Consider the following 13,368-nt stretch of genomic DNA (forward strand, 5'->3'; position numbering starts at 1 on the left):
GATAGCAGTGACACTTTGTGCTGTGCAAGGCCAGAGCTGAACTGTGTAATGGGATACTGGACATTCAAACTCTGCAGTTTTTAAGTGCTTGAAGCACAGCTCGGAAGTGCTACAGAAGAACGTGTTTTACCAAAGTGAGTCCTTTGTTCACATACCAAAAAGCAATGAGTTAAGGATCTGCCTTGTACTGGGACTGAATTTCTCTATTTTAGTAAGGTGAGCTGAATTCATCTGTACTTCAGACTCCCAGATGTTGCTACTCTGAACTCCAAACTAGGGCCACCTAATCGTGAGTTGTATGCAGGAAACCTGAGCTATTCCTGCTGGCACTAGAGACAAGGGAAGGTGTGGAAACTTCAGTCTCCAGGAGCCACAACCTGCTGCCTCCCTCATCATTCAATGTACGCCCTGTGCACCTCTCTGCCTGCAGCACAGTGCAGGTCTAGCCCAGGCAGGGAGCAGAGAGCCACCCATCACCACTGCCTGGTCTGGGGGTGAAGGCTGGCGAAGTACACAGCAGGGCCTCAGGTCCTCTGCCTTGGCTGAGAGCCAGAAGACCCTCAGTCCAGTCCCAATGTGCTGAAAGAAAACATAATGTGGAATAAATGTTCATTTACGCTTTTGCAGGAGATGGGGCATAGGTTTGTGATAAAACACACAGCACAGAGCTGGTGGTGCTTTCTGAATGAAAGCTAGACACTGCCTGGTGTGCGCAGGCAAGGCTCCTTTGAAAAACAAAAGCCACCATTAAAATCAGTGAGCAGGCTCTCAGATAGAGAAGGACAGAAAGCATAATTGCTTCCCCTAGTAGTCAGTATCAGGTTTTCTGGCAAACACTCCATACAAAACCCTTGCTGTTATACTCTTAGTTCCTGAAGTAGCATTTCTTAACTCACTTTGTTTTCAAGGTGTTTTCCAAACTAAGGAGCATCACTTCTGCAGATCCTGCTGTCCAATTTAATAACAGCTTTTGAACAGTTGCCAGGTTATTTTGCTTGAAATGGCTTGTAAGGGCTGCCTGCTAAGTCAGAAGGTCAATGTTCTGCATGTGGATTTTGTTACTTATGTCAAAGATAAGGAGAAAGGAGGCAGAGGAAGGAGGAAGAAAAGTCTTCTGGCCATATCACTGTTGGAAGCAGAGGCAGAAGCAAGCCCTTTATAGCCCTTTTGACTTGCTTACAGAATGACTGCACTGCCAGGGAAGGGTGAAGGCCTCTCAGACTACCTTATATTGACCCCAGAAACAGGAAGCATGGCCAAAGAACTGGTCTTTTGTTTTTTAAAATACCCTTTTCCTATTTTTAATTAAGTCTTGCAGAACTCCAGAGATGACAACTTCTGCTCTTCCCTTAGCCCAAAAACTTGCTATCTTGGTAATACAAGGAAAGTAGCTTGGTTTGTCAGTTTATTCTTGACAGATACACACTGGGTGTCACTCATCCCTGCATTTTCTTCTTTTATCATTGACCTTGCATCTAAAGACAAGAATCTTGTCAGGGCTCTCTCTGACCATCTGCAAACAATCCAGCCTGTTGACTACCATACAAGTAGAAAACCTTCTTTGGGATTGCACTTGCCTCCCTCTTGATGTGCAATAAATGAGTTGTCTCCTTATTCATCGCAAGAGAGCTACATGTAAACAAGTGAAAAGACAGAGACGTGATGAGAAAGCTGGTCAAATGCACTTGAAGCAAACAGTGTGTGGCCGCCTCTGTCATGGGCTGGGTGCTGCAGCCTCTGATGAATGCCACTTCCTTGTGGCCTAGGAAAAAGCATGTTTTATAATAACACAGGATTCTAGTGCGGCTTGTTACTTGTCATCTCTGAGGATTACAAGGTTATGGACAACAGCTATTTCAGGCTCCCATATAGTGAGGGATGACCTGCAAGAGTAAAGTATGAAGGCTCTCGTGAAAGGGAGGTGCAAGGACATGTAAGGTGCAGGGCCTGACTGCTGCACTGGGTTTGGGGAGATGGTGCTACAAGATCCCACCTGGCTGTGGGTCCCACTTTCTCCAATCACCTCTACACTCCTGCTGAAGCTTCACAGTCTTTCTAAGCAGCCTGCATAGATCAGACAGCTGTCATCAAACACAGAGGCACACTCTGGAGCATGTTTTAATTCAGCCCGAAGGCTTACACACAAGAGAGAAACATCACAGACTGCAGAACCCAACCATAGATTGACACTTGATTCTGCAAAGAGGAAAGTCTCCTTCCCTCTCCTAAGCACTGCAGGGGTAACAGAATATTATGTAGAAGAGAGAAGTTCTGGAAATCAAGATTAAACAAGAAACCACCACAAGACACTGGAGCAAAAGTTATCTATTTTATTACAAAACCAAAACCAAACAGATGCCTTTCAGTTTAACAAATGATGCCATAGGCAAAAATGTGCTGGGGTAGGGTAAGTCAATATAAACTCAAGCCATGGAAAGCAGTGCCTTCACACATATGAATCCCACCATAATGCAGTTTCCTCCAACATACTATGCCCTTGGAGGATCAGCAAAAAAGGAAAGATTTTTTTTCTTTTGGCAGGAGGAACAGATGACTTGCACTGTGGGGTCCTGGTTCTCTTCTCTGCTGTTTTCAACTGTCATTCAAAGTAGAGTTGGAGAGGCCCAGGAAGACTTGACAGATGAGGAGACACATGCACAGTGTCTACTTCCAGACACAATACTGACACTCCCCATGTCCCAGCTTCAGTAAAATGCTACTGATGCAAGGCAGAGCAGAAGAATGCTTACCACCACCAGATAAGGACACATTTGGCCTGGCAGCCACATGGACTGGCCAGCTTTTTGGCAATGAAAGCAACAGGGGAAGCAGGCAGCTGAAGATCTTCTGATGAGTACAGTGTTTGGACAGCTTATAGCATGGGTTGTATTAATCAAGACCAGTACTGTCTGCATGATCCTCCAACACAAAACCAGAACAAGTAACCTAACATCTACTTGGACATTACACAATCATGCTTTTTGGGTCTTCCATGGCAGTGTACAAGTATTACCAGAAGCTGCTCAGAGACCCACACAAATCAGGATGCAGGGACTTGGACTTTTCTTGTAAAAGGGGAGCAATATAATGCTTAGTCCCCAATCCATCCATAAAGTCAGCTCTAGCATAGCAACATGAACACCCACTAATGCCAAAGCTAATCAACAGCCACCCCTTTGTCTGGCTTCCTTGAAGAACTGACCCAATTTTAATTGCAAACTTTATGTGAATGCAGGCTTCTTGGAGGGGAAGGACACAAGGATGAGAAAAAGGAAGTCAGCAGAATTTATGTGACAGGTAGGAGTCTTGGTTGGGTGATTTATTTACATTTCCAGAAGAAAAGATGCAGTGAGTTTTAGCAGCTCTGTAGTCCCCCCACAATCCTGTGGGGCATTGCCCAGCCCCAGTGCCTGGCTGACAAAACTCCTATAGGCATCCAATTGGTTGCTTCTGCTGATGCAACTATACATTAAAAAACAAACACACAAACAAACAAAAAAAAACCCCACCCCCCCAAAAGACCCCAAAAACCCAAACCACCAAACACCAATCAACCCAGCAGCCAGATCTTTAAATTCCTAAAACTAGCATATTTAAAAGGAGAGGGTTTTTTTATACATTGGATTCATTCTTTACTCCTACTATAGAATTAGTGAGTGTGACAAGGACATTTCTAACTATACACTAAACCAAATTATTTCAACACACAAAAGATATGCCCTGGGCATTTAAAAAAAAAGGAAGAAAAAAAAAAAAGGGAAGAAGCAATCAAGAAGGTGGGAGCTTGCAGACCAGAAAAGCACATACATTGTATGTGAGAAACCATGAATATCCAGCAGCAGGATCTGCTCTTGCTAGAGAGATGACATCTTTATATTATGGTGGTGTGATGTATATTTCAGAGATTACCAGAGGTGTTTTCAACCAAGCTACATGTTTTAATTAGCTCCAATCTACTTCCCAGAAGTTATTACTACACTTAAACAGTTACTTACAGAACTATTTTTGGCTTTTTTTTTTTTTTTGTAACTTTCCATTTTGCCAACAATCACTAACTTACTGCATCAGGACACTTTTTTTTGTAATGGATTTATCTAATACTATTCTCATGATGACATGACACAGATTGAAGATGCTTTGTTGTAACATCTTTTACCAAAGCAACAGGGATATAGACTCAAAGAATGACTCCAGTCTCTACAGTAACCCAGTGCTGTTGCAAGCAATTGTTGGTGTGATCTCATTAGCATGGCATATCATCATCTCTGACTACAGTTTCTTCTAACAGAGACAAGTGGCATAAGGGTCACCAGGTCTGAAGTGGGAGGCTGCTCAGAACAGGTGAGTGCTGCCAGTGGTTGGAAATACATAAAGCAAAACACTGTCCCATCACACTCTGCCCAAACCTAGGACTGCTGATATGGGTGCCCCTGCAAAAGAAACAACTTTGGTAAAACTTCTCGTTGTTGAAAAAGCCCCTGTGGCCTCCAAGAACACCAGACTCTTCAACTCCAAGCCTTCACTGTTATTGTTCATCAAACTCCAGTGTCATCTAACACAGGTAACACTGGTAACAGCAAATTAGGAAGAGTGGATACTCTAAGCTAGGCAGGCACAGCACTGTGCAGGAGGGAAGCTTGGATTCACAATCATCAAGGACAAGAATAGTCATTTCTGACAGACCAGTGAGCACAGCCCAAGCTGTAGTGTTGAAACATAAGTAAAGCAGACACTTGGGGACCAGCAGCATGATTGTGTCTTTCTGCATTGACAGCTATGTTCTCTGCTCTTCAGGCAAGCAACAGGCAGGCTAATGCTGCTTTTAGCAGGATTCTTAGTATTTTTATTCTTGTATGACATATAGATGAACACTTCATCAGAGAGGAAGATGTACAGCTTCCTTCCAATGACTCTGCTAGACCTACAGCTCCCACATCATTCCTACAGCATTAGATTCCAGAGGCATGGCACATCTTTCCTAAGTATATCATCTGAGCCTGGATAGCAATGCAATTGTAATTCATTTCTGTCCAACTTGCAACAGGTGCAGAAACTACTTTTATATGTCCTTAATACAACCCTTTTCTATCCCTACTTTAAGCAGCTTTGCAGTGCACCAATACTTATATGAAATCTGTGCTCTCAAAAGCCCTGTGAGTTGCACAGGCTTTACAGTAAGAAAGGGGGTTCAGATGCTCTCAAGAAGCATTTGGTATCTGGTACACTGTGTGCACATCTGCAAGAACAAGTCATGCTGATACACTGGCTCCTTTCCGCATGGGGGTGTTAAGGTTTGCCACTGAATGATGGTTTGGTGGCAGAAATAAATGCATTACTGTAATCCAGTAAAGGCAAACTGTCTCTCTAGCCGTAACAGCCTTCAAAAGCAAAGGGAGGAATAGAACAGTGACTCCAACCCTGTACAAGACAACTGTACAATTTACATATATATTTATATACAGTATATAAAAGTCTTTGAGTCCCAGTGAACTCAATTTTACATCATCAGTAGCTGTTCCAATTTTAAAAAGTCATGATCCTGCTTCTCTCCACTCTCCAAAGTATTAGATTATGGCATTGAAAAGCAATTAAAACCAAACCCAAACCAATTATTAAAAAGTGCAAAAATTCTGGATGCCACTTCTGCTACGGTGGATGTTGCTGATGCTGCATGCTTGCTCACAAGCAGCAAGGTGTCTGTCCGTCTGTCACTGGATCTTTCCTTCCTTTGGGTCAGCTCCTGCCTTCCCTTCCTGTCTTCTGCTGCTACACCAGGCGACCTACTGAAACAGTGGGGTGGGCAAGGAGGAAAAAGACAAACAGAACAGAAACAGGACAAGTGAGGAAAAAAGGCAAATTAAAATGAAAAGACACCTGACAGAATAGTCTCTGCTGAAGCCATGGCCCCAGAAGGCTGAGATCCCAGAGTAAGCTGTGAGGCTGAAAACAACTAGGGGCTAATGAGACAGCCTTGCTGAAAAAAACACTGAATGATTCACACAGAGCCTTAAGGACTGCCATATTTTTAAACATAAACCACCACTTTCCTCCCCCTCCTTGGAAATGGGCATGCAGCTAGGGAAACGCCTGGTCTCCCTCTGCTCTTCTGCCTGCCACAGCTGATGCAGAAGTCCACTGCTGCCAGGCTGCCCTGCCACCATCTCCCTCAACAGCCACAGCCAGCTGTCTCCTCCCCTAGAAGACAAGCAGGTCTCGAAGGAGGCCTTTCTTCAGAAAGCTTTTGTTAAGTCCCTCATCAAAGATTCTTAAAGAATCAAAGCTCTTACAGGATCAGAGCAAGAGCTCTGTGGATTAATTACAGGTGAAAACACACTATAGAGAAAGCAAAAGTATGGACTTGATTTTCAGAAATTAGAAGGGTTACATCACTGGGAAAAAAGGCCTCACTGGGAACATGCCCTGCCACAGGGGGCAAATACTGTCAAATGCAAAATTACTCCAGATAGTCATATTTGAAATTGACTGCACAGCTCTGCAAACAGCAATTGCAGCGCTCAGTGAGCAGCTCATAATAACAGTAGATGATCTTCAATGTCCATAAATGCAACGCAGAGTGTGAGTGGGGATGACTTGTCCTACACTGAGCGCTCTGAGTGACTAGGAAAGAGTCTGAAGCCACAGTACGCACTTGCTTGAATGCCTCTGTTCAGCTTTGAGCGGCAGACAAAAATCAGATACATGCTCAGAACTGAGGACACACCAAGAAACATCACTACATCAGTGTATAAGGTTTAGTCGATCTTTATCTTCAGTTCTCCATTCAGCCCATCTCAACCAGGACCACATACGGTCCTCAGAAAGGTAAGGAGGACAGCAAGAGGTATGGGAAGACTTCTGTCCTTAAGCAAATACATAGCCTAGGTCTTTTCAACACAAAAAGGAGCCTAACCAGATATATGTTGGATGGCTATAGAACAAGTGGGGGAGTAGGCAGGGGAGAACTGCTCGCTGCTTCTTACAGTCCAAAATGAGAAGCACACAATGAAACCATGAGGCAGCAAGTCTAAAAGCAAAGCAAATAATGTTGTTCATGCCTGATAAAAGGGTGCAATTCGCTGCCAGAAAATACAGAAGAAAGCAGATCTGCACCATGAAGAGCATAGTGTCTTCATGGAAACTTGTCCATGGAGTAATATAATGTAAACACAACAAATCATCTAAATTATTGCTTGCTAGAAGGGAGAATAGAAGAGGAGAGTATTCATCCCATAGCTGCTGTATCCTATCTAATTCTTCAGCAATGTACTGTCTGCTCCAGCTAAAGACACAGAGCTGGACTTGGAGATGATGCAGTGGAGCTGCATTTTGGTATATTCACACCTCTTACGAACAACTTTGGTTTCCATCTGTTTCTATATTGCTGTTTGTGAACATGGGAGAGCAGGGGAAAATTAATTCTGAAATACATGGGTATCACAGAAAAAAAGGAACCATTTTGACAAGATACTCACTGAAAGGGTTAAGGCCTTGTCTTTTTCCATTGGGCAAACTGCTCAGGCTACCTGTAAAATCCAAGAACCACATTAAAGGCAATAAATGCTGTGGCATGACAAAGGGGGCTCCTTGTTGTCTGTTGCCAGAGGGCAGGTTCAAAGGAGCCCCTCTGAGCATGCTCACAGCAAGTCCTGCCAACACTCTTAAGATTCACATGCAAGAGTTTGACTAATATGCTTGAGATGACAGATGTTAAATACCTGGTGTTGTAGTAGCTGAATGTCATGAAATCCAGAGGTTTGGTGGGGCAAGAAACAACAATTACAAAGTTAAACTGAACTGTGGAGGGAGAAAGAAGAAAGGAAGGATACAAGTATTGTCATGAGGTTTCCCCAAGCAAGCAAAATAATGTCATGTAGAAAGAGGGCAGCCAGAAAGAGTGAAGGTGCAGGCAATACAGATAGCCCAAGTTTATTAAATCTTTCACTTGAACCAAACAATCAAACAGGTGCCTAAAATCAAAGACCTGAACTCATAACTGGCAGAAAGGCAGAACTGTGATTGTGTTATAACAGGCACACGCACCCTACACCAGCTGGAGCTCATGGCAAGGGCCTCTTACCTCAACAATAAACCTGTTCCTACCATGTGTTGGGTACAGAGAGCTCAGGGATTACAGGAGGTCTCAAAAGCACGTCACATTTCCTCCTAGCTGCTTGGTCTGATTTCAGAGAGGGATTAGCTGAAAATGGGAACTCCAGCTCCCAGCCAGCAGCAGTAAGCCTATTGCCACCCTCCACTCTGCCCAGCCGAAGACTTTGATTTGTGCATGCACATGAGTTGACTGCACAACTTGCTCTGTACATCAAGTACTCTGCATGCCAGCAGCCACAGCACACTTTGCTCTGTGGAGAGACGAGATGGGCAGAAGCTCAGAGAGTGGGGTGAGGTGGGGGAAGCCCCGAGGGTGGGGAGGCTGGGCTACAGGATGGAACAGAGCTGCTGGGAAGGACAAGAGAGGGGGAGAGAAAGCTGGTGCCGGCCAAGATTGAAACGGGTCACAAAGCACAGCCTCTTGGCTTTAGAGAGCATTAATACGAGAAACTGTGTAAGCACACTAAGTTATTCGAAGGCCTCTGAACACCAGCCTGGTACCAGCCACCTGCCCTGGCATGACCAGCGGAACCGCAACTCGATGATACCTGTGCCCAGGCGCCCACGCGCACGTAAAACACCAGAGGTTCCACTGCCGGGGCAGAGGCTCATCCCGGGCTGACCAGCACTCACAGGCTGGGGATGGCAACTGCAAGCCGGGCCCTTTACAGGCTGCCGCCAGGGCCCTGGAAGGCGCTACCAGGCCACGCATCGCCATCCCGCCCAGCAGCCTGGGTAAGCCAGAGGGCATCCCAAAGAACCCTCACCCCCCTTTAGCACCCAGAGCAGGTAAGCCTACAGCATGGTGCTGGGAACGAGAACTACCTGACTTCAGAAAGAGGTGAATGAGCACTATCTTTGGAAAGAGGCGGGGAGCTCCAGGTCGGTGTGTGCAGAAGGCAGGAGGATCCCTCGGAGTGGAGCATGGCCTCATGCACCTCCATGGGGAAGCCACACTGAGGCACTCAGAGAGCATCGCCTTCAGCCAACTGCCTGCCACATAAAGCCAGGTCAGCTATGTATACCTACGGAAGGCAAAACCCTGCCACAACAACGCTGCACAGAGCAGAAAAGAGAGGAAGGAATACGGCAGGTGGCGACAGTGGGTTACTAATAGATACTTGGGAAGACGTTGGGCATTACAAGGTAACATCCCATCACTCGGCAAGTTTCATAATGGAGAGTGTTTGCTCAGCCTCACAAGTACACTGTTTTGAGTAACAATTCTAGCCACACTGGTTTAGGCCAGGTGTCTTTCAAAAGAAAAAGCTCCAAGGAAACTCCAGCAGCTTTTTACATGAAGAAATGATTCCTCAGACTTACTAAGCAAATCTCTCACCTTTTGGGGAGAGAATCTTGCCACCACCAGCTTTGTATTCTCAATACATTACTCATGTCCTGATTCATCACTAACTTTTGTCAATATTAAAGGCAAACTACAGCACCACTACAAAGCTCCAAAGGGGGATATCCAAACAAGAAAAATAAAACCAGGCACTGAACCAGTAGAGCTCCTTTGCATTCTAATCTAATTGTAACTAGATGCACTTTAAATTTCCTTTTTAATTCAGTCATTACGTGGTTATAGTTTTCTCATGGCTGCTCAGACTGTTGTTTTCTACCATCATTGGTCCAGAGGCATTTCCCAGGTGACTGCTCTTTCCTACCTTCTCTCACACAGCTGCTTGCACAGTAGTGATATAGAGTGACATCAGTCCCAGCCTCCCAAGCATACAGAGAATCAATTACTTCTGAAGATACCAGTAAGAAAGGTCCCAAGCATCATTGAATGAAATCTGCTGTTCAGATTGTCTGTTACTTTTCCTTCTTTCTGTAATATTTCCTCAGATCCAGTAGAAAGTGACATGCTGTTTAATTACACACACACACTTTTAATGAAGATATTTAGATCCTGTTTCTGGACTGCAGTCTTGGTGGCTGGGTTCCACCTCAGAAGTCCTCATGGCCTGTGAAGCACGCCCAACACCTACCATCTGACAAGCTCTTGGACAGCAAAGCAATCACGGGATCTGAGCTGGCAGAAGGGAACTTCCCATCAGCTGGCAGAGGGATATTTCTTCCCTGCCTATTCCCTTAGCTCCTCTTTAGGCAGGCACAAAATGCTGACTTGTTCTTCTGAATTTGGAAGAATACAGAGGCAAAACTCAACTCCAGCATTTTGCAGCCAGCACAACTAGCATAAGCCTTACTCAGATATACAGCTCTCCTCTCCAACATGACTGGACTCCAATTTATCTCGGGTCCAGTAACTTTCCAGCAAAGCTTTGCAGTGTGTGTCTATCTCCTCTCAAGGACCCTGCCTTTCGACTAATGCAGAGAGCTAAATTTGTTCTTTGATCACAGATGGTTCCTCCCTTAACTCAGGCTGTGCAGACTGCACTGAGGAATGCTAACTTTTAACAGTCTGTTTTCCTTCCACAATTCCTCAAACAGACAATCCTAGATCTAATGATGGTAAAGACTGTTTCTGGCATACTCCAAGCTAAAAGCCCTCCCTGCCTGTTCTGCCCCAGTTTAAGAAACTATTTGCAGGCTTCTGCAGATCCTCAAAGGCTGACTCTATATGGCTGCTCCATTCTGAGATTCAGAAATGGCATTTTTCCATGCAAATGGCCCTTGACAGAAACAAGTCAGGTTTAAACAGAGGGACAAGAGCTGTGCAAAGTGGCAACCAGACCTAGCAGATTTTCCAGCAGCTTTCTAGATCACCATAAGGATGGAATAGGAAGGGTTTCTGACAGACTGGACAACTACTTTCCTCATTGAAGAACCACTGGCTGGCAGTACCCACATATTAAGTTACCACAGGTATTAAGAACCTGTTGAAGAAGGGAAGAGAGAGAGAACTACGCACCTCGCACAGATTTGATCCTAAGCTGGAAAGAGCTCAGATTCAGGTTTGTCCTTATGAATACCCCAGCTGAATCCTCACACATAAATCTTATTTATTTAGACTCTTTAGTCCCTGAGAGGCATATAAAAGTAGTGATTTATCTATGCCCTATGCTTCCTTTAAGCAACACTATTTCCATATTTGGATGGAATTGGCCACAAAAAAATGGCGAAACACTGACAAAAATGCATAACACTTAATATCTCTATTCCTCAGCATCCCAAATGCTACAAAATTTGTATTATGTTTTATTTTCAAAATCATTATAAGTGCTCAATTTGCCAAGCAGGAGGCATACTCACCTGGAATGATGACCCACTTAATTCCTTATGCTACTGAATACCCAACCACAATTTGGAACATCTGAGCTAAGTTCATTTGTAATGATGTATATCAAGGGGAAATTATGACTTTCCTTGCCTCCTTCCAACCCTTCCTCATCCAATCCAGACCAGAAAAACCTTTCAAACAAAGCTTTTGTTAAAACAAAAACATTTCCATGAAAAGTTTTGGTTTCATCTGATGGCAGTTTACAACTGAAAGTACATCATCAAAAAGGTTCCCAACTAGCTCTTGGCTTGAACCTACAATGACCTCAGCCCCAGCAGATCTTTGGAGGCCATGGTACAGAGAAAGAAACAAACAGCAAATACATGGACTAGTTGATTGACTACATTCACCCATGATCAGGATAAGGGAAAGTTAGAGAAGGGGTAAGATCGTAGAATCATAGAATGGTTTGGGTTGGAAGGGTGGGCAGGGAACCCTTTCACTAGACCAGGTTGCTCAGAGCTCCATCCAACCTGGCCTCCAGGGACAGAGCACCCACCACTTCTCTGTGCAACCTGTTCCAGTGCCTCACCACTCTCACAGTAAGGAATTTTTTCCTCATTCCTAATCTAAATGTACTCTCTTTCAGTTTCAAGCCATTTCCCCTTGTTCTGTCACTAAATGCTCTTGTAAAAAATTCCTCTCCCTCTTTGTTGTAGGCTCCCTTCAGGTATGAGAGGGATGCAATTAGGTCACCCCAAAGCCTTCACTTTTCCAGACTGAACAATCCCAATTCTCTCACCCTTTCCTTGTAAGAGTGGTGCTCCATCCCTCTAATCAACATTGTGGCCCTCCTCTGGGCTCGCTCCAACAGGTCTGCGTCCTTCTTGTCCTGGAGACTCCAAACCTGGATGCAGTATTCCAGGTGGAGTCTCACCAGAGCAGAGTGGAAGAGCAGAATTCCCTCCGTCACCCTGCTGGCCACGCTGCTTTTGATGCAGCCCAGGACATGATCGGCTTTCTGGGCTGCAAGTGCACACTGACAGCTCATGTCCAGCCTCACATCCACCAGCACTCCCAAGTCCTTCTCGACAGGGCTGCTCTCCATCTGTTCATCTCCCAGCCTGTACTGATACTGGGGGTTGCCCTGACCCAGGTGCAGCACCTTGCACTTGGTCTTATTAAACCTTGTGAGATTCCCATGGGCCCACTTCTTGATGCCATCCTGTTCTTAGGTGTGTCAACCACACCACTCATCTTGGTGTTGTCTGCAAATCTGCTGAGGGTGCACTTGATCCCTTTGTCTGTGTCACTAATGAAGATATTAAATAACACTGGTCCCAATACAGACCCTTGAGCAACACCACTGGTCACTGATGCCCATCAGACTCTGACCCATTGACCACTACCCTCTGGATGTGACCATCCAACCAACTCCTTATCCACCAAACAGTCCACCCATCAAATCCACTTCTCTCCAATTTAGAGAGAAGGATTTGTGGGAGACCATGTCAAAGATGCCAACTGTTTCTAAATTTAGAAGTTCTTATGAATGGAAAGCATAGAAAACTTCATGATTTCTTAAAAAAGATCCATCACAAACATGCTTACTGAACCTCTAGAGCATTTCCCTCAGTTCTTTCCTACACAGTAGTACCTGCTCCCTGCACTGCCCCCTCCACTGCTTTTTAGTCCTCATCGTCCTTTAACTTACCCATTTATCTTTGATCCTCAAGGCTTATCAAGCCTGTAGAAGGTATGTGGAGCTGTATGACAAAATAAGATCAGAGCCCGTTTTTGACCAGTCCTGTCCTCATACAACAGAAGAAAACATGAAAGGTCAAAGCTGCGTTGCCAACAAACAGTTGGACAATTCGGCACTCACAATGTCTCTCTGCTTTCTTTCCCCCTAATATGGGCTCAAAGTTTCACATTTTCTTTCTTCTCTACATTTGATTTTTTCCCCTTCCATAAACTAAATTTTGAACAGTCAGTTGGCCAAGGCAGCAGATTCCAGAGTCTTATTCCAGGCCAAATAGCAATAAAACTCATTTGGCATATCCATCTTATTGGGA

The 13,368-nt window shown here is 44.7% G+C and overlaps 1 protein-coding gene across 11 annotated transcripts in view; it reads right to left on the reverse strand.

Moving 5' to 3' along the window:
- Nucleotides 1-2,316: 2,316 nt before the first annotated feature.
- The window catches only part of SMOC1 (SPARC related modular calcium binding 1), a 131,814-nt gene continuing 120,762 nt past the window's right edge, over nucleotides 2,317-13,368 (reverse strand). For 4 of the 11 annotated variants that reach the window (XM_064658309.1, XM_064658298.1, XM_064658308.1 and 1 more), the window contains 3 exons: nucleotides 7,716-7,730; nucleotides 7,473-7,523; nucleotides 2,317-5,783 (listed from right to left, as the gene is read on the reverse strand). In XM_064658309.1, coding sequence (XP_064514379.1) covers nucleotides 5,767-5,783; nucleotides 7,473-7,523; nucleotides 7,716-7,730 — 83 coding nt within the window. In that variant the 3' untranslated portion in view covers nucleotides 2,317-5,766. Of the gene's footprint in view, nucleotides 5,784-7,472; nucleotides 7,524-7,715; nucleotides 7,795-13,368 lie in introns of all 11 variants that reach the window. The other 7 variants (XM_064658302.1, XM_064658305.1, XM_064658301.1 and 4 more) reach the window with 6 other exon arrangements.

This window comes from Pseudopipra pipra, chromosome 6 (assembly GCF_036250125.1).
Source record: "Pseudopipra pipra isolate bDixPip1 chromosome 6, bDixPip1.hap1, whole genome shotgun sequence".
Taxonomy (NCBI): domain Eukaryota; kingdom Metazoa; phylum Chordata; class Aves; order Passeriformes; family Pipridae; genus Pseudopipra; species Pseudopipra pipra.